Below are 21,601 nucleotides of genomic sequence, written 5' to 3' on the forward strand. Positions count from 1 at the left end.
GCAGGGATGTTGGAATGATATCAGGAATTTAAAACAACTATGATAAATATGCTAAGGGCTCTAATCAATAAACTAAACAGTATGTAAGGACAGATAGGCAAGCAGAGAGAGAGAGAGAAATTCTAAGAAAGAATCAAAAGGATATGCTAGAGATCAAAATCACTGTCACAGAAATGGAAAGAGCCACTGATGGGCCCATCAGTAAAATGAACATAACTGAGGAAAGAATCTCTGAGCTTGAGAACATGTCAATAGAAACTTCCAAAACAGAAAAGCAAAGGGAAAAAAGAAGAAAAGGAACAGGATATCCAAGAACCATGAGACAATTTCAAAAGATATAACATATGTATTATGAGAATACCAGAAGGACAAGAAAGAGAAAAATGAACAAAAGAAATATTTGAAGCAAAAATGAACTAAGAATGTCCTCAAATTAAAGCCAGACGCCAAGCCACAGACACAAGAAGCTTAGAGAACACCAAGAAAGATAAACAACAACAACAACAACAACAACACCACCCCAAAACAATAAAACTCATATACAAGCTGCAGAAAATAAAAGAAATCGTCTTGAAAGAAGCCGGAGGAACATAACACCTTACCTATAGAAGAGCAAAGATAAGAATTATATCTGACCTCTCAGAAACCACGTAAGAAGAGAGTGTAGTGAAATATTTAAAGTATTGAGAGGAAAAAAAAAACCCATTGAATTCTGTACCCTGTGACATTATCCTTCTGAAGTGAAGAAGAAATAAAAACTTTCTCAGACAAATCACTTTAAATGTCAGTGGTCTAAACACACTGATTAGAGATTGTTAGAGTGGATCAAAAAATAAGACTTAACTATATATCATCTAGAAGAAACACACTTTAAATGTAAGATGCTTACAGATTAAAGTTAAAAGTATGGAGAAAGATATACCATGCTTACACTAATCAAAAGAAAGCAGGAGTAGCTATACTCATTTCTGACAGAGCAGACTTTAGAATGAAGAAAGTTATCAGGGATATCAAAGGGCATAATGATAAAGGGCTCAATTCTCCAAGAAGATATTAAAATCCTTAATCTGTATGCACCTAACAACAAAGCATCGAAATACATAAGGCAAAAACACTGCACTCCAAGGAGAAATAGATGAATCTACTATTATAGTTGGAGACTTTAACATCCCTCTATCAGAAATGGACAGATCCAGAAGGCAGAAAAATCAGTAAGGATATACTTGAAGTCAACAGCCCCATCAATCAACTGGATATAACTGACTACTATATCTACTGACTACAACATCCAACAACAGCAGAACACACATTCTTCTCAAGCTCACATGGAACATTTACCAAGACAGATCACTCTGTGAGCCATAAAACACACCTTAGCAATTTTAAAAGAACAGAAAGCACACAATGTCTACTCTCAGACCACAGTGGCAATGAATTAGAAATCAGTATCAAAAATAGTTGAAAAATCCCCAAATACATGAAAATTAAACAACATACTGATAAATAGCACAAATCAAAGAAGAAATCTCAAGAGAAATCTTTAAATCTTTTGAACTGATTGAAAATGAAAATACAACTTATAATAATTATCAGGATGCAGCAAAAGCATCCTTTGAAGACACAATCTGCCCAAACTCACACATGAAATAGACAATTTAAGAGGTCTATATCTATTAAAGAAATTAAATCAATAATTAACAACCTTCCAAAACACATAGTACCAGGTTCATATGGGATCTGTAGTAAATTCCACCACACATTAAGAAATTATACCAACCCTCTACAATATCTTCTAGAAGATGAAAGCAAAGGAAATTTCCTAACTCATTTTATGAAGCCCACATTACCCTAATATCAAAACTAACAAAGACATTACAAGAAAAGACAACTGCAGATAATTATCTCTCACAAATATAGATATAAAAATCCTCAACAAAATACTAGCAAGTTGAATCCAACAATGTATAAAAAGAAATATAAACCATGACAAAATGAGATTTATCTCAGGTATGCAAAGCTATACCAACATTTGAAAATCAATTAATGTACTCCATCATATCAACAGGCTAAAAAGATAAACCACAAATCCTATCAACTGTTGCAGAAAAAACATCTGACAAACATCCATTCATAACAAGAACCAAGAAATAGAGGGGAAATTCAACTTGATAAAGAACACCTACAAAAACCTGCAACTAATATCATACTTAATGGTGAGAAAATAGAAGTCCTTTAGTTTCAGAAACAAGGCAAAGATACCCCCTTCACCACTCCTTTTCAATACTGTATTGGAAGTACTAGCTAATGCAATAAGACAAGAAAAGGAGATATGAGGTATAGTGATTGAAAAGAAGAAATAAAACTATTTGCCGATGACATGGTCATCTATGTAGAAAATCTGAAAAAAAAAAATGACAAAAAAACCTCCTTGAACTAATACAAGTGATTGTAGCAGGGTTGCAGGACACAAGGCTAGTAAAAGGCTAGTATACAAAAATAAATCGCTTTCCTATGTATCAACAATAATTAATGGAATTCAAAATTAAAAACATGATACCATTTGCATTAGCACCTAAAAAATGAAATACTTAGGTACAAATCTAAGGAAATATGTACAAGATCTATGAAGAAAACTATGAAAATCTGATGAAAGAAATGAACAAATACCCTAAATAAGTGGAGAGATATTCTGTTCATGGAAATATCTCTCATGAGGTATTCATGAGAAGTCTCAGTGCTGTCAGGATGTCAGTTCTTCCCAATGTGATCTACAGATTCAATTAAATCTCAATCAAAATCGCAGAAGATTATTTTGTGGATATAAACAGATTCTAAACTTTATATGAAGATGCAAAAGACCCAGAATAGCCAACGCAATGTTAAAGAACAGAGTTGGCTGACTGACAACCTGACTTCAAGACTTATTGTCAACCTACAGTAATCAAGACAGTGGATATTGGTGAAAGAATAGATAAAAGCAGATTAATGGAACAGAACAGAGAAGAAATAACCTCCATAAATATACAACTAATTTTTGGCAAAGGAACAAAAGCAATATGGTGTGCCAAAGATAGTCTTTTCATCAAATGGTACTAGAACAACTGGACATCCAATGCAAAAAAAAAAAAAGTGAACATAGACGCGTTTTCACAAAAAGCAGCTCTAAATGGATCACAAACCTAAATATAAAACTCAAAACTATGAAACTCCTGGAAGATAATATAGGAGGAAATCTAGGTAACCTTGGCTATGGCAATGACTTTTTAAATACAACATCCAAGGCATGATTAATGAAAGAAATAATAAGCTGGACTTCATTAAAATTAGAAATTTCTGCTTTGCAAGAGAATGAGAAGATAAGTCACAGACTGAGAGAAAAATACTTGCAAAACACATATCTGATAAAAGCTTACCAAAATATGCAAAGAACTCTTAAATCTCGACAATAAGAAAATGGATAACCCAATTAAAAAAATGGGCAAAAGACCCAAGCAGAACTCTTACTGAAGAAGGTACACAGATCACACAAGCATATGAGAAGTTGCTCCATATCAAATGTTATTAGGGAATCGCAAATTAAAACAAGGAGATACCACTACACACCGATTAGAATGGCCAAAATCTAAAACACTGACAACAGCAAATGTTGATTGAGGATACAGAGCAACAGGAATTCTCATTCATTGCTGGTGGGAATGGAAAATGGTACATCCACTTTGGAAGACAGTTTGGAGGCTTCTCACAAAACTAAACAGACTCTTAGGCTACAAACCAGCAATCATACACCTGGTATTTACCCAAATAAATTGAGAATGTATGTCCACAAAAAAATCTAGGTATCTACAGCAGTTTTATTTATAATTATGAAAACTTGGAAGCAACTAAGACATCTTTTAGTAAGTGAATGGCTAAATATATTGTGGTACACTCATACCAAATTATGGAATATTATTCAGTACTAAAAATATATTAGCTATTAAACCATGAAAAGACATGGAGGAAACGTAACTGCATATTACTAAGTGAAAGAAGTCAATATGAAAAGACTGTATGCTGTGATTCCAACCATTTCTGGAAAAGCAAACTACGGAGACAGTAAAAGGATCAGTGGTTGCCAGGGTTGGGGGGAGGCAGGGATGAATAGCCAAAGCACAAAGGATTTTTAGGGCAGTGAAACTATTCTGTATGATACTATAATGGTGGATACAGCACATTGCACATTTGTCCAAACCCATAGAATGTTCAACACCAAGAGTGATCGCTAATGTTAACGGAGACACAATGATGTGTCAATGTAGGTTCATGGATTGTAACAAATGTATCACTCTGGTGTGGGGATGTTGATAGTAGAGGAGGCTGTCCATGTAGGAGGGTAGGAGGGTATACTGGAAATCCCTGTACCTGCCCCTCAGTTTTGCTGTGAACCTAAAACTGCTCTAAAAAGTCACACACACACACACACACACACCCACCCACACATACACAGTTTCTGGAATGAAACCAGGCAGGATGGTGGCCAGACCTTCTACTGCTCCTGCATGCCCTGGTCACTGACTTGGAGGGAAGGACAATACAAACCCCACCCACATTCCTCCCCAACTGACATTTGAAGACCCGAACTGAATACAGAGCTGAAGATGCCCACAGAACCAAAGGTGTAGAGGGTCAGGGGAGCGTGTATGCTGGTGAGAATAGAACTTTCTCAGACAATATAAACAAACGAGGAAGCTCCACCACCACCTGGCCATGGTGCCGCTTCCACTGAGTTATTACTAACAATGTCTGAAAATCCTCAGGCCTATCATAGATTCCGGGCACTTTGCTCTGAATTCTCTGTCCCATTCCCCTTAGCAAAAGATACCCTTTGACACTCAGTTCACCTTCCCTGTACCTGCCCACCAACCCCATGAAAGTCCTCTTCTGTCTCTTTTTGAGGTGACAGAAAGGACAAGGATGAAGCAACCAAACTAAGAATTTCTTAGCAAGGGCAGCTTATCTGCCTGATTTAGCCACTGGCGCCCTCTGGTGGTGTAATGCCAGACCTGTCCATCCTAATGAAACAATTAGCTCAGGTTGGCTGGTCAGCAAAATAGAAACAATCTTTGGGGACTTCATTATTCATTTTTTAAAAAAATTTTGTTATTTCCCTTGAAGAACTGTGTAGTTGTCTTAATATGTTAATAAAAAATGCCAATCATATGTCAGTTAAAATGGACCACATGAAAGAATGACTTTGAAAAGTCTAGAAACACGAGTGCAAAGCTGGCTGAGAGATGGGAACTTAACATGATTTAGGCAGCCACAGTGAGGCTCCTGGAAGCTGCAGATCAGTGGCAGAAAACAGAAGGAAGCAAAAGAAACATTAAGTTCATTTACAGTAATGTGGGTCAGACAAACCTGCCACATCTCCCCTGTCCCCACTCCACTGCCCCATCCTGATCAGTGAGCACCCAGGCCCAGAGCCGTGGGCTGCCAGCCCCCTCACAGCCCTAGGCTGCCCCGAAGGCTTCCTTTTCCAGGCTGCCTCTCATTGTTAATTTTCAGCAGTTCCACCTGGATAAACTGTGCTGGGAAGAAACAGAGCAGGCTTGCTGGGGCTCTTCTAAAAGGAGGATCATGACTGTGCCGCTACCCAGTTTTCATCACGAATTTGTTGAGCTCCCACAATGTACTGGGTGCTGCACTGCGGTGGCAGCAGTGTCATCCTCAGGACAGACAGGTGCTTGGGCACACTGACCTTCATTTTGGTTTCCATGTTTCCACCCTTTTCACAGCTGAGATTAAAGCTAGGGTTGCAATGAGGCAGGTCAGGCTGCCGGGAATTCTTCCAAAGCAAGCGGACCACCTTGCAAGAACAATGACAAAGCCAGGCGTGGGGAGACAGGCAGGCCTATTGTCCTGCAGAAATCTCTTTACAATAGGGTGATCAGTGTGATTTGGCCCCAGAGGGTGAGCCGGGGCAGTGGTTTGATTTCATAATAGGTTACAGTCAGCCCTGTCATGTTTGGAAGCAGAGCACAATTACGAGTAGTAAGTGGTGTGCTTGTGCAGTGGAGGGGTGTTAAGAGTGACAGATGTAGAGTCCTGGGTAGAAGAGAATGAGAGGTCCTTGGGGGGGGGGGTCACACTGGGCACCAAATGTCCCCAGGTAAAGACTTAGGGAGTCCTGATCACACTGGAATTATCATTCAAAGCTTTCCAAGAAGTGAAGGCTGGCTACCTGTCACCCAGCATTCCCCAGACAAAAACTCTTTTGAGTCTTCCACTGACCTTCCGTGTACAATGGGAGGCATTTGTCATGGTCCTCAGGCACTGCCAGCTGCTACTGCAAAGGATTCAGAATCCACCAAGAAGACTCTTGCAGCACTGCAGCTCTGAGCAGAGAACTGCTTCCTTCCTTTTCTGCCCTCTAGTTCTATCTGGTTACCTACCTAGAATATCTTCCTTCCCCAGGTCCTTCTCCTCCCTCAAAGTATAGCTCAAGCCCCATCTCTCTCAGAAAGTCTGTTCTGACCACCCAAGTCCTGCTGGCCTCTCTTGTCCTTGAATTGCTCACATGTATTTCTGACCCACTGCTTGAACTATTGTCTGTTATTTAATTTGTTTTATTTAATGCCCAAGTAGAGGGCAAGTTTCTAGAAAGCTAAAGTAATGCTGTATCTCCAAGTTCTCACTGATGCCTTGCACAAACCAGGATGCCACGCTTTTCAGTGTATTCTAACTCTGTGGAAATTAGTAATACACATGCAGCATCAATGAGCAGACTCCAACAGATAACAGGGAACTGAAATCCTAAAGTCACTACACAGGTATTTCTGAGCATGCAAAATTAAATGTCAAGGCAAAAGAAGGCAAAGCAGTTAGTGAACGACTTATTTAGAAACAAACAAAAAGCATCCTATGTAACTCCCTCCTTATGAGGTTCAACCACAAAAGGGCTTGAAGTTACTGCAGGACTTCTAGGGGCCTTTCTTCCATAACTACTCATACATATGCATAAACATGTATGTATGAGAAGGTAATGTTTAAATGATGTATGGAAGAGCCATAATGTGGAATATTAAGCTGCCAGTAAAAAGAAAGAAGTAAACTTATATGCACTGACTTAGAAATACTCCAAGCCACATTGTAGGAAAATCAAATTATAGACCAATGCACATAGAGGTTTAATTAACAAATATTTGTTGAATGCTAATGTCTCAGGCACTGTTCTAGATGTTGAAGAAACAGCAGAGAACAAAAATAGACTAAAAAAACCTCTGCCCTCATGGACCCTATATTCTGATGATAGAGAAATAAATACAAATTATAGGTAATTTAGAGCATTAGAAGGTAACAAGTGTCACAGAGAAAAAAAAAAGCAGAGGGTGAAGGAAGAGAGATGGGAGCTTCAATTTTTTAAAAGGGTGGTCAGAGTAGACCTCCCAGAGGAGGTGATCGAATTGGTGTGGGGGTGTGTGTATGGTGTGAAGAGGGGTGGGCAGCCCTAACTTGGCTATATAACTTGGCTTATAATGATCTCCACCTTCTAGTATCTGAGCCTTTACATCATTTCCTCCCATTAAATGGGGGCTAGGCAGAATGATTCTCTTCTAAGGAACAGACGATGTCAAAAGCAACAGAATGAAACTGTAAGTTTAAGTTACAAGAGGGGGGCTTCTGTTTCAGACATCCTCTCTCCCTTTCTCGTTTGTTTGCTCTGAAAGAAACTAGCTTCCATGTTGTGAGTTATCCCATGGAGAGGCTGACGTCTCCTGCCAACAGTCACATGGGTGAGCTGGGAAGGGATTCTCTGCAAGCCCTCAGATGAGACCAAAGCCCCAGCTGTCTGCTTGACTGTGAATTCATGAGACACTCTAAGTCAGAAGCGCTCAACTAACCTGCATCTAGATTTATAACTTGGAGAAATTCTTGATATAATAAATACTGGTTGTGTTAAGCCACTAGGTTTTGGGACAATTTGTTATGTAGCAGCAGACACCTAATACGGTGTGTATGTGTGTGTGCAAGTATCTGTGCAGCAGATATACACAAAAAGGCCTTAAAGGACCCACAGCAAATTGTTAGTAATATTTAAGTCTGGGAATAGACGTGGAAAGAGAACATAAAGGGGTTTAATGTTTTATACATATACTCAAGTCTTGCTTAAATCGTTTATGGTAAGAATTATTTATGTATTACTTGTGTTCTTTTTTTCTTAATTCTAAAAATACAAATAAAAGTTGAAGATATGACAAGAAACCTAGCTGTTGAAAAAAAAAGTAACAGTAAAGGACTGACATTTTCAGAAATCGAGAGAATAAAAATCTTTTTCCATGTCTTTAGAGTATTTTTAAAAAATCCAAACACTTTTTTAAAAAATGGGAAGGAGGGAGGGAAGAAGGGTGGGAGGAAGAGAAGGAGAGAAGGAGGGAGAAGACCTTTCCTTTCTCTTATCTTTAAGGCTACCACAGTCATTCCATGAAATGCAGCGAAGATTACTCTGGTTTCATTATAACTCTCAGAAGATAGCAGGCAGTGGGGTTACAAGGAAGCCCAGGGTCACCTGGCCAGGGGGCTCCGCCTGCAGCTTCTTTGCCAGGCAGAAAGGGAACCAGGACAGACCAGTTCCCTGGACTCCTAATCTGGGATCTTCACAGGCCACAACTCCATCCTTAAGGGATTTGCCCCCAAACAAGATGGTCTGTTCTTTGTTACCGCTTGGAAAGTAAGTGATATTCTGCTCCTTAGCCCACAAAAGCAGCCTCGGATCATAGTTGTTATTAGGATAGGATCTCAGAGGGAGGCAGGGAACCAGGAAGGAAATTCTTTAGGAATCTCCAGGGCAGACCTTTCCCAAGTGTACCTGGTTCCCCACTTGGCCTGGAGCTGCAGTCAGAGCAGACAGGCAGGAGCAGGGGGCCCACCCCAGATAGGGGTAGGAAAACCAGGGCTGTGCAGGGCCCTTCAGGACAGACTGTAAATTGTGGAAAGAGGTCTGGCTTTCTGTTAAATTGTCTCTCAGTGCCTGATGATGTCAGGGTGGCTGTGCTGGAGACGTGAGTGTGAGATCATGGGTGGAAAAGAATTGCGAGGTGGCCCACAGGGCAGGTGCAAGCGCCATGTCTTCTTGAGAGAAGGCAACAAAAATCATAACGTACTGGGAGTCTTTACCTCCAGGGGAAACTGACTCCAGGGGTCAATGGAAAAATAAAACACAGGTGCAAAAGGATCCTCGAGGGGTTCACTGTGTAGGTGAAGGTCAGGTTGGGGAAGCAGTACAGTTAAAATATAGTGAAGAACAAAAAGGATTTAAGTGCTTCAGCGACCTAGTGATGCTAATATCTGAATGTCTGAAGCTAATTTCTGTACCATCTAACAGTGGCTGAGGCTCTCAGATAGACCCTCAGTGAGTCTGGAGAGAGACTTAGAGACTATGAGGACGCTTGAATCATAAGACAAAAGACAGGAATAAGGTATTTTGCCTGTTCACTTTTACTGACGGTGTTTTTCTGCCTTTGATTAAGGAGCTCAGTTACCCAACAACTGCCCATCAGCATCCTCCCAGCATCTGACCCCTCTGGGCTGTGGGCAGGGAAGCAGCAGCCCAGAAGACAGATGTGGGTCCCCACAGGTCCCTGCTTGTATCCTTTTGTGCACACTGTTCTCCATTTCTCCATTCCTCACCAGTAAAACAGGGATAACTATGTTCCCTCTACCTGGCTGATGAAGGGGTGGTCCCTGGAAGAGTACATACACAACACTCGAACCTATGTGGCTCAGGTAATTTTAGGCTGACTAGGACAATCTCGTGGGTCCTTCCCTATAGACCCAAGCTCTTGAGAAACCGGTTTCATTAGAAACACCTAAACCTATTATCCCCAGGAGTGGAAATGGCAACAAAGCTGAAGCCATAGATCAGCAGGCCAAATGGCTGGTATCCCACCATGGCCAAGGGACAGGACTCCAGCCCAAGAGGCCAAACCAGCCTGATCCAGCCAAAGAGAAGATCTGAAGGGGTCTTCAGAGCAGGAGAGGGTGTGGAGCATGGACCGGAGCCAGGCTGTCTGGGTTAACTCCAGCTCCATGGGGACTTGCTCTGGGACCCCAGGCGGGTCATTAAGTCTTGATTTCTTTTACTTAGCAATCATAGGCTAAGAGAAGAACCATGCTTAGTTCTGGAGAAGAAGGGCCCCTGCTCTGGCCCATCCTGGCCTCCTGTGGCCAGCATCCTCTCCACAGGGTAAGGGGCCTGCAGGGACAAAAAGACTTGAAGTTGAGAAAGGATCAAAAGAGAGAAAAAATCACAGGCGATCTGGGGGGCAGTGAAACCATTCTGCGATACTTTAGGGGTAGACATATGTCATTATACATTTATTAAAACCCATAGAATGTCCAACACCAAGAGTGAAATGAATGTAAATTATAGACTTTGGGTGATTATAATGTGTCAGTGTAAGTTCAGTGATTGTAACACATGTACCACTCTCGTGGGAGATGCTGACCGTGGGGGAGGCTCGATGTATGTAGGGGCAGGGAGTATATGGGAAAATGCTCAGTTTTGTTGTGAAACCAAAACTGCTTTAAAAAAATAATGTCTATGAATTAAAGAGAGATACAAAGAGAAAAAAGAGCAGCAGAAGAAAAGAGCAAGGGAGAAATGGCCAAGTAACAGTCACAGAGGAACAGGAGAGGGCAGATCCGTGACTCTTTGCTTGGGGCCCTAAATTCTGACCAGTCTGTCTCTGTGTGGCCTGACTCCCCCCACCCCCTGGGCTCCAGTGCACAGGAATTCTTGCTCTAGGCAGCCTCATTCTCCCCATCCTTTACTTGAGCAGGCTTGCCAGTGTTTCCTGCCAAAACAGAGCTCTATACACTGTGCCTGGGCCCAGCCTTCTTCCAGGGTCATCTAGGGACCCAAACCCCTAGCAGCCACATCTGGGTGTCTGGGCAGCCTTCTTAAAATATCAATATTTATGAGATGACGGTATCTTCATTTAGATTCCCCAGATAGATCAATAATTAATATATTTACTAAAAACCAGACATGGCCTCATCAGAGTCCCATCCAAAGTGGGCTCTGTGTTTCCCGGCAACCCCACTCAACTTTTCAAAAATGCATCACTCCTCTGCTGAAAACATTCGAGATTCTTGCTGCTATCTTTTCCTTTCTGTTCCTTTGTTTTAGTGTCACTTAATGGTAAGAAGGACTTCAGGCAGACCCTGCTTCGTTCAGATTGTGTGCTAGAATTCTAGGAAGGGAAACGGGAATGTCTGGGAAGCTCCCCCAGGACACCAGATGTGTCAGCAGTCAGCACTTCCTCCTGTGCTGGGTCAGGTCGTCCTCACTTCCCACAACAGCTATTTCTAATCCCTCTCATGCATTCCACACCACCCCCACCTCTCACCTCAACTCTGACAGGATCTCCTATTTCAGAATTAAGGGAACTCTGGTTGCAATGCCCTCAACAGACTCAGAACTAAGATGATCACTGCCCAGTCACCTCCTCCTGGAACCCCTTCCCTGTCACAGGACATGTATCTGCATCCAGAGCTGGCTTTGAGGCATTCCCTCCTGCTTGGGAGGAAGGGTATCCATCTCTCTACTCATCTGCTCTTTTGATTCCATGGTGTCATCCCTTGCTACTTTTCCTCCTACCTCTGAGGTCCTTCCCTCCAGGTACCTTGACACACTCATCCTAGGATGGTACTCTGTACCATCCCACTCCCTGGTTCCCAAGGTATTTTCTCCTCTCTTCACACTCAAGGTACTTCTCCTGGGGATGACACCTACTTTACAGCTTTAACTACTACTTAGGCATTAACAAATCCCCAATCAGATGTTCAGTCTGGACCTCTCTCCTGAATTTTTATGACAATGTCCAACAGTTGGACAGCTCCATGTAAATTTCCCACAGGCATCTCAGAGTCAACATGTCCCCAACTCAATTCCACCATCAATGCCTGCAGCCCTGCCCTCCCTCACGTATTCCCTGTCTCAGTGAGTAGTGTCTATCCTCCCAGCTGGATCTGGTCACTACAGCCAATAAATTACTCCTAATACCTCTGAAGTTATTCTCCCCTCTTTTATTCCCACTACAGCCAAGACTTCATTTCCAGCCCTCAAAATTTCTCATTGGGAGCCCTTTATTCAATGGCCAACTGGTTCACAGCCTCAGCTTTCCTTCTTATCCTTTACCTCTTTTTCTAATTTTTCCACAATGGGAACTTACTAATAATGCACTCAGTAATGATAAATTATTTTATGTTATAAAAGACAGTATTTTAACAAAATGTAATACATTTTACATTTATAAATTAAATTTAAAATTAAAATTTAATTTATTTAAACAGTAAAATTCGAAATTTTACTGTTTAATGAAATAAAACACTGTTTTCAAATAATGTCCACACAACATTCCTGCCCAGTGGTTCACGGTAGTCCAACTCTGTGAGCAGGCTGAACGAGCTGATGGAACTGGACTCTCTACCCAGGCCCCTGGGGTACGTTCCCACCCCCCATAATACTTGTCATTATCTGTGTCACTTAGCACACTCGTTTGAGCAGAAGGCAATTTATGAGCAGGACAGCTGGAAATAGAGGAAGAAACTCTAGACTCAGAAGTCAAGGTTCAAACCCTACTTCTGCTCACAAGCTATGTGACACTGTCAAATTACTTAGTCTCTGAGCCTCAGTTTCCTCATGGGGGACATGGGGATGATGGCACATCCGTCACAGGCCCACAAAGAATCAATAAGATGTGTTACGTGACAGCATTCTAGCCCGGCTCTCTCCAAGAGTAAGTTCTGAACCACAGAGGTGACAGGAAAGTATCTGTGACTTACTTCGGGGCTTAAGTCCAAAAGCCATTTCTTCCCTTCTACTCTAATGTATCTTTTCATTAAAATATTTCTGTACTTTTGGGGACCCATCTTGTCTCCCTAGCTTGTTAACCATCTTAAAAGGTGCAGTCACACCTTCTTCCCTCTGGCTCCCTCTACAGAAACCCCCTGGACGGTCTCTGCACAGATACTGCTTAACAAATGCTTAGGGTAACTAAAGACGGCTTAGCGAGGGCTTGTGCTCAGTCCTCTGGCCAGACTTGGAGTGAACTCTCGAGGCTACGAGAAGAAAGATTCTTTAAGAGGAGGCAACATCAGGGGTGCAGGTGCAGGGCTAGGGGAGCGGGGCAGGACCAGCACTTACCTTTGCACTGCAGACCCTGCCGCAAGAGGCCCCAGAGCAAGGAGCCACAGTGGTCGCAGAAGGTGGGGACCTTGTAGTTGTGGATCCCAAACTTGTGGGGCATGTTGACGCTGAACCGCTGGGAGCCCACCTGCAGGGATGGCAAAACACATGGTCACCGCCAAGCTCCTTGCTCTGAACTCTGCCCAGGGAAACGAGGGGAAGAAAGCCTCCTTCCCAGGGGCCTTACCCCACTCTCTGCTGCTCTGCTGGACTCTGCTCCCCCATCAGTCCCCTCTGGGACTCCAGGCCTCCAATTCCCAAGGCACACAGCACTCAATCTGCACCTCATGCTTTGGCCATTAATGAGAGGTCACCATGTGCTTCCAATGTTGCTTATGCCTGGAAGCCTTACCTAGGGAGTCTGTCATCAGCTCCATGGTGGATGCAGGATTCTGTGAATGACCAAGAACCCAGCACAGACATGGAAAATGTAGGTCATCAGTTGGGACCAATGGTCACTATGATGAAGATGGCTAATACACAGTGGTGACCACTAAGGGTGCGAAGGTATCAGTACTGACCACAGGCCAGGCACTACCAGCTCAGTTAAACCTCACTACCACCCTGCGGAGGAGGCACAAGTGTACACGTGAGGGAATTAAGGCACAGTGAGATTAAGAGGTGTGCCAGGGCCAGGAATTGATGCTATGGGTCTGAATTCAGAGTCCAGGCTTTTTAATCACTATGCTGCCACTTACTATTTAAAAGGACTGAAGAGAAAGTGGCAAGTTGGAAGGGGAGGGGGTGGGGCAGAGGAGTCCAGGGATCTGATCTGTAGGCCTAGATCTGCCACCAAGCCCCATGAGTTTGGGCAAGTCTCCTAATTTCTTGGGGCTTTGGATTCCTTATTTGGCAAAGAAAGATGGCATCCCCACCGCACCTAACATCACAGGACCATGGGGTCCACGAGACACCGCAAATGGAAGAGGTGGGAAACATTAAGTGCCCCATAGAAGCAAGGGTCTTCAGGGTCTTCAGTGCCCTTCACAGAGATCCTCTCCACCTGCGTCTCTAGTGGAGCAGTCACGCAAAATCCACCCCTCTCAGAACAGAAGGGCACTGTCACCTGAGACCCCTTGGGCTGGAGAGTGTTACCCTGGCTACTCTGGGCATTGGGGAGCAGATAGCATGCAGTAGAGAAGCTGCCCTTGGCTCACTGTTGCCTGGTGAGCGAGAAGCACATCTAGGCGACTAAGGGTGAGAGCTGGGGATGGACATGGATGTGAACACAGACACCGAGGCATGGCTGTGTGCACACATACTGTCAGGGTCACTTAATGTCATAGAGAGCTCCCTCTCACCCAGCAATAAGGAATGGCCCATTCCCTTGCTGGACCAGAGTTTTCCTGAGCCCTGTTTGAGATGTCTACTGTGCACTTGTCCCAGGACAAGAGTCCCCAGATTTACTAAAAATAATCCTCCACACCACTCCTTAGATTCACAGCACAGGGGTGCCTGCCTGTGAATCTAGTCATGTCAACTCCATGTCTGTCTGCTCACCCCAAGGGACGCAGGAGGTCGCTGTGCCCGCCCTGTTCCTATGAGGGCTGAAGACTGCTGGACCTATGCTGAGAAGAGAGTCGGGGTCTCCCAGAACCAGCCCCACAGGGATGTGGCAACAACCAAGATGAAGAGGTGGGGAAGTGTGCCTGGTGACTAGGAGGTTCATGTGGGGGCAGGAGAGTCGCATGACCCTCAGCTGCAACCACTAAAAACTGTGAAGTATTGGAGAATGGGAAGTGAGGATGATGGCACACGTGCAAGATGTGCTGCAAAGTCAGAGAGACTGGGAGTCCCACAAGGGTGGCACTCATGCAGGGGCATAGGGCTCAGGTGTACACACCACTCTGAGGAATACGCAGCAGCAGAGGGAAGAGTGAGACCAATCAGAGGACACAGGGAGGGAGAAAATGGCAGAGAGACAGAAGGTGAAAAGCCACAGAGGAAGAGAAGGAAGGAAGGTGACACAAAGAGAGGGCATTCCTTGGTGACCACACCAGGAAGTATGTGGAGAGACATGAGTTCTAAGTGCGAACACACAGACACGGGACAGGGCGAGGGCATCAGCCAAGTGCTTATGCTGCAAAAGTTCCAGGGAGCCCATTGGCAGAGCACCTTTTAACCGGAGGAAATTAGACACTTGGTGTTCAGAGCCACATGGGTTTGGGTGTATATGTATATATGATGGATGTGTACACGTGCCTCACACTGCAGGTGCTTCACAAAGTAATGAACAGAAAGGTTGGTCCCCGGCAGTTCTGCGCTCAGCAGAGGGCACATCCATTGCCCTAATGGGTCAGCAACTAAAAGAAACTGGCCCCAGGGAGCACCAGGATGGGCATTCAATTCCACCAAGGTAGGAAACCTGAAGATCCCTTTGTCAGTCCCTGGCAGTTTCTCTCTCTGGGGAAAAATACCAAGTTTGGGAACACATCTCACTGACAACTTCTTTTCACTACTCAGTATGACAGGAAATACAGCACAAAAAACTAGGTCACAGATTAAACTGGGTTCTGTGCATGTCAAATCTCAACTCTCCAGCCTGCATGGCATGAAGTCATAGGGACTCCTTTAAAGGAGATGTGAAAGAGCCTTAGAAACCTGCAGAGGTTCACAGTTGAATAGACTTAATGAGATCCTTGAGAGCAGGAATCATGTATTCCTCTGTTTCCATGGGAACAATATTTGGCATATAGGAGGTACTCAATAAATGCTTAATAAAATGTCCCTAGGAAGGCAGGCAGACAGCAAGCAAACCATCTCTTTCTTTCATTTACTTGTGAAAGTTATGAGGGCAAGAACATACTTTGGGTTATGATCCTAAACCAGGAGTCAGGAGACCCAGGCGTTGGTGATTTGGAATTTCAACCCTTAACAGCAGAAGCCCTTCAAAGCACTTTAGTGCTTTGGGCTATCTGCCCTTCAGGGACACGGGATTTTCAAATCAAAGCCTTGTCCCTTCCTGTTTTTCAGAGGTGGTGTGAAATCAAAAGGAGATAAAAGATGGAAAAAGCTTCAGATGCCAAGATATCATTTGGATGAATTATTTTTAAGAAGTATATTTCTATAAGTTGGTCCTTTTGGAAGCCAAATTATAAATCCATCCTATGATAAACCCACCCAGGGCCTCCCTCCCTGACTCCCAATTCTAATAGCTTATGATTATACAGTATTTATTTATTTTACCAAGACTTAAAAGCATGTCTTTGAAATCAGCTGTTGTGGACACAGATAACTTGTCATCTCTCCCGAAAGATTTTTTACATCTATTAGTAGTACCACTCTTCTCCCAATCACTCAGTTGGGAGAAACCTGGCTTAACCGTCGAATTTTCTTGCTTCCTTACCCCAGCAATTTCCCTAACAGTCAATCTGACACGAGTTTCTAAGATTAAGAGAACATCGTTATAGTGGTCCAGTGCTCAGACTCTGAATAGACTAGCTGGATTTGAACATGGTTTTTTTTTCACATACTTGGCTGTGTGGTTTCGGGCAAGTTATGCTTCTTGTCTCTCTGTTGGAAAACGAAGGTAATAACAACAGGGATCTTGTTAAGGTTGTTACGGCATTAAACAATACATGGTAAAGTGCTTACATCAGGGCACAGCAAGGACCCAATGCATGTCAGCTATTACCGTTATGGCTGTGGTTCTTTCAGCCTCCTAAGCATTTCTTGGATTTGCTAATCCCACTCCACTCCCCCATCACCTCATAAAGATAAGGTTCCTGCTTGTGTGTTATGTCTCTTATGGTTTATGAGCTGTGTAGGGCCCCTAACACGTCAGTGAACCCCTTCACTGGTCCGATGAGATAATGACAACAAATAACTCACATTTTCCTTGTGGGCTTCGCTTGGGGAGCACCCAGCTCTTGGCATATTAACCACACACATAAACCCGCCTTTGAGCTGCGCTCATCCTGCAGACTGTACCTCACAGCGGAAGGCAGCGGACCACTCCCTTAATTTTTGATCAAGACAATGAAGAAAGCAACGGGACCTCAGCGAGATAAGGTTTTTCCTTGGGGACCACAGAGGAGGCAGCGGAGGGCGGGGAGGGCAGTGAAGAAAGACCAGAATTTCAATGCTGTAAATATTTACCTCGTCGGGAGTTTCCTGTTTCTTTAATCCCGTGCACTTCGTAATTATGAGCTCGTGGCATCGCTTGTGGACCACGCAAGTGCAAACTGCAAACAGCAAAACACGAGAGGACTGAGCAACAAGGAGGGGAAGAAAGGTTCCATCCCGAGATTCCAGCAAGTCTCACGGCGGTGGAGGGGAAAGGGGAGGCACACCCCTTCTGACGCCGAGTCTTAACGTAAAGCCCTAACCAAAGCTCTTTATGCAGTCATTTCAAAGCACTCTGCCATCAGAGACATTAGGGTTTCCTAAATGCTCTGGAGAAGAATGGGCCATTTACATTCAAAGGGCGTCAGCAATTTTCTCTAATCCCGGAGGTACAGATCAAATTTCTTGCTTCTTTATGCCAAGGTCAGGGAATAACTGTCCAGGCAAGAAGCACTGTCTACCCAGGGCACTGCTGCTGCCTGTGCTCCACTAGGGGTCCTGTCAGTGTTGGCTGGGGTGAGAGGGAGGCTGGCGGCAGGAGAATGGATGTTTTGTGGCACAGAAGTTCTTAAGCTTTTTGATTGGGCTGTGCCCTTTTGTGCCAAAGTTTAAAATTCTTGTTTAATTGAACACTTCCCCAAGAAGTGGCCTATAGCTAGCTGTCTTTAGTGCCACGGGCCAGCATGGGCAGAGGGTGGCTGAAAGTAACCTAAAAACTATTACCAGTGTAACTGTTTTGGGAAGACACGCAGGACACAGCCATATCCAACAGAGGCTACCCAAGTCCCCCAGGGTGAGACCCAAGTTAACCAGCCGCTGGGTGAGGAGATGGGATGGTCTCCCAGTCGTAACCACAGAGAAACCTCCTCATGACCACATCACATACCCACCCTTCAATTCTGGATAACTTGACCTTGCACTGTAGTCCTACTCGGGGTGGGGTGGGGATGGGGGGACCTTCCATACTTTCAAGTGAGTGTTAAATGTTTAAGAACTAATGATCGCACAGAAGAGACAAAAAAAGAGAACCAGCAAGGACCATTTAGTGATACTGAGGACACACAGAACCCAGCTCAGTACTCAGGGGGGCCTTCAGGGACCTCGTACTGAAGGGTTATGCTTCACGGGGAAAGAAGGTAATGCTCCCCACTCCAGATGCACAAAAAGGCTGAGATCCCTGGGACACCTGGAGATGGTGGTCCCCACAGGTACTCCCACACATGTATGGAGTGGGGGTGGTGGCCAGGCAAGGACAAGGACAAAGGGAAAAGCAGGGACTTGCTTCATGGAGAGGGAGCATAAGCATGCAGAGCCTCCAAAAGTTATCAAACCCAGCCCTCGCCTCCTTCAAGCAGTAGCGATCTTGATCAGGCCCGTGGCCCTCCAAGGATTTACTTCATACAATACCCTCTTACCTTGACATTGGTATCCCTGCTTTCCTATGACACCCCTGAAAAGAAGAATATAACCCTTTAAAAAAGTGAATTTCAGTAGGTCAAAAGCCACACAAAGCCACGCCCATCCTGGCCATTCTGGCCATTGCCCCCAGTACACCAATTATGCTGGACTCCACCCAGCAGTGGGATGGTGATTTCACTACCAACTGCAAGATGCCTTAAAATGACTCCATCTGAAGTCCACTGCCGGCAGCCCTTGCACTTGGAATGAGTGCAAAGTTTGGTCAGTGTCACTGCTTGGTTTCCTGCACAAACAGCCATTCCAGGCAATCAGCCATGTTCCAGAAAACCATGGAGACTTTGCTCCCCACAGGCCTGGAATTGTCGAACATGCCCTTCCTCCTGGATAACCATGGAGGAGGACTGCTGCTGGTAGGCACCGTCTATGAGCATTCCAGAAGCAGTCAAGGGTTCTATGGGGCAGTCTGTGGCCAGGACTGGGAGTTCAATCTACCATTTTGGTGAAGACCAACGCCAAAGATTCTTTCCATGGCCAGAATAGGGTCCCCCAGAGCAGGTTCAAGGTCAGCCTGGACATTGAACACTCCAACCAGCCCAACCGAAGCCCTGTCCTCAGGGTACCACCACCAGCTGCTCAGCTCCCTGCAATGCCCAGCCCAGCAAGAGGAGCCAGAAGTCACTGGGGCTACACCTAAAGATACCTAGAGGTCAGCAGTGCAGCCACAGGCTTAGAGGAGAATGGAGTCTCTAAGACTAAGCTTTCAGAACCCATTTCCCTCAAGTATGCAATTCATAACCAGAATACAGAAGATGGAGGTTAGAGGGTTGAGTCAGCCCCAGAAACGAAACGTGTCTGTGGGTGGAGTGAGGTGTTATTCCTGCTTCAGTCAGGCTGAGTTGGCTCTAAGCTGCGTCACCTCAGGTGTCCATTCTGACCTCCATGACTAGTTCTGGAACACCACTAGGATGAGACGAGGCATTCCCAGACACTGTGGGAATCCAGGGGTTCCTCAGAGTACAATTTGAAAGTCCCCCACTTGGGTTCATGCTGCAATTTGGCCTCTCTCCACTATAGGATCCCAATATGCTGGCAAACTCCACGTCAGCTTCAAAGAGCTCAGGGAGGACGCCAGAAAGGCTGAGTGTGAGCTTTTAGTTGTGCTCACCAGTGGTGGAATCAGGCCTCTGATACTTTTGAGCTGGAGGACCTTAGGCTAGTCTCATTTCAGAGCTTCAGTATTGTCGTTAGTGGAATGGGGTCCATATACATAGCTCATAGGATACTGGGAAGAATTAATGAGAGGTTTCCAGTGCCGAAAAGAGAACCTGGCACATGGCAGGTATTCATTAAAAGTTACCCTCTAATCCCAAGGCCATGCTCCTTAGCCTTTTCCACCACCCCAAAAGTCCTACTACTTACCTATCTCTGCCTAATGAGATCTTAGTCATCCTGAAAGGAGAAATGCCACGTCCTCCAGGAAGCCTTCCCAGAGCACTCCAGCCAGGGCTGCTCTCTCCTTGCTCTGAAATCTCAGCATCCTAGCTAGCAGCACCAATGCTATAACAGTTACTGAGAAGTACTTTATAAATTATAAATTTAATATAATTATATTATAAATTATGAATTATAAATATTGGCAACTGAGTATTTTAAGCTTATTATGGAAAAAGTCAAATGTATACAAAAGTAGATCATGTACCCATTACCCAGCTCCAACAGTGATCAATATATGGCCAGTCTTGTTTCATCTCTACACCAGCCCCTCTCCTCTCCTTCCAGCTTTTTTTTGTTCCAAAACAAATCTGGGACATCATATCATTTCATGTGTAAATAATTCAACTTGTCTCTCTAAAATATAAGGTTTTGTTTTAAAAACAACCACGATACCACTATTGGTTATAAAATCTTAACTCTTTAAATATGACATGGTCCTAAGTATAAAGTCATCAGGAACTATAGTTTCTTCTTTCCATTGATTTCTCCCCCAAGCACCACTCAGTTACCCTTCTAGAAAAGTCTTCTGCAGTCAAATAAGGAAATAAAGCACATCAGCATTTTTTTATATAAAGTTGCTCATCTTCCGACCCATTCCCTCACCCTTTTCACCACCAAGAAGGCATAACTAGAGGTTCCCAGGAAAGAGGGTCTTACCAGATAAAATCTCTGCAGTGGGAGCAGTAGGTGGGCTGCCGAAGGTAGGTGGCCATGAACTTGTGGCCATTGACCTGGTGGACCCTGCGCCTGACGGCCCCCTGCCGCTTCCTGGGCCGCATGCGCTCCCGGAACACACGTTCTTCATTGTCTTTGGGGGCTGGGAAAGGACAAGAGCAGAAAAGAAAACACCATCTGGGTTAGCATACCTTGAAAAGAACCTCTTTTGGGGGACCTACTCCAGCCTCAGGGACCTGGAGGTGGGAGGGGACATTGCAGAGTAGCTTCCGCTGGTGGACAGATTCAGGAGTCCAGGGAGCCTCACTGCTCAGCTCCAGGGAGCGAGCACCATGTGTTCGGAAGGCCTGGTTTCTGCACTTTTCTGCAACAGCTGCACTCAGCATCCATCCCGACCCCATTCCTGCTCCAGGTGTGGCCACACCACTCCTTCCCACACCAGCTGCATGTCGCAAGGTCACAGGGTCAAAAGGCTCAAGGTTCACATCTTATTAAAACTTCTGAGCAGTGTGACCTTGGATCACTCGTGTTCCTCACCCTGAGCCTCTGCCAGCATTGTCCTCTGTAAGTGGGAATAACAGTGTCGGCCCCAAGGGGCGTTGCCTGGAGTCCATGGTGTGACCCCCTCAGCACCCAGCTGCCAGACGCAAGAAGTAGCTGCCTCATAAACCTGACGTTTCTTCCTTCTCCCTCTTACCGACACTAGGACAACCAAGAGTC

At 44.6% G+C, this 21,601-nt stretch overlaps 1 protein-coding gene across 1 annotated transcript in view; it reads right to left on the reverse strand.

The window, feature by feature from the left end:
• PRKCE (protein kinase C epsilon) overlaps positions 1-21,601 on the reverse strand; it is a 472,021-nt gene that overhangs the window by 154,840 nt on the left and 295,580 nt on the right. The window contains exons 3-6 of the mRNA XM_006216450.4: positions 20,864-21,023; positions 18,709-18,743; positions 17,327-17,412; positions 13,187-13,316 (exon numbers count right to left, since the gene is read on the reverse strand). Coding sequence (XP_006216512.1) covers positions 13,187-13,316; positions 17,327-17,412; positions 18,709-18,743; positions 20,864-21,023 — 411 coding nt within the window. The remainder of the gene's footprint in view (positions 1-13,186; positions 13,317-17,326; positions 17,413-18,708; positions 18,744-20,863; positions 21,024-21,601) is intronic.

Source organism: Vicugna pacos, chromosome 15, assembly GCF_048564905.1.
Source record: "Vicugna pacos chromosome 15, VicPac4, whole genome shotgun sequence".
Lineage (NCBI taxonomy): Eukaryota > Metazoa > Chordata > Mammalia > Artiodactyla > Camelidae > Vicugna > Vicugna pacos.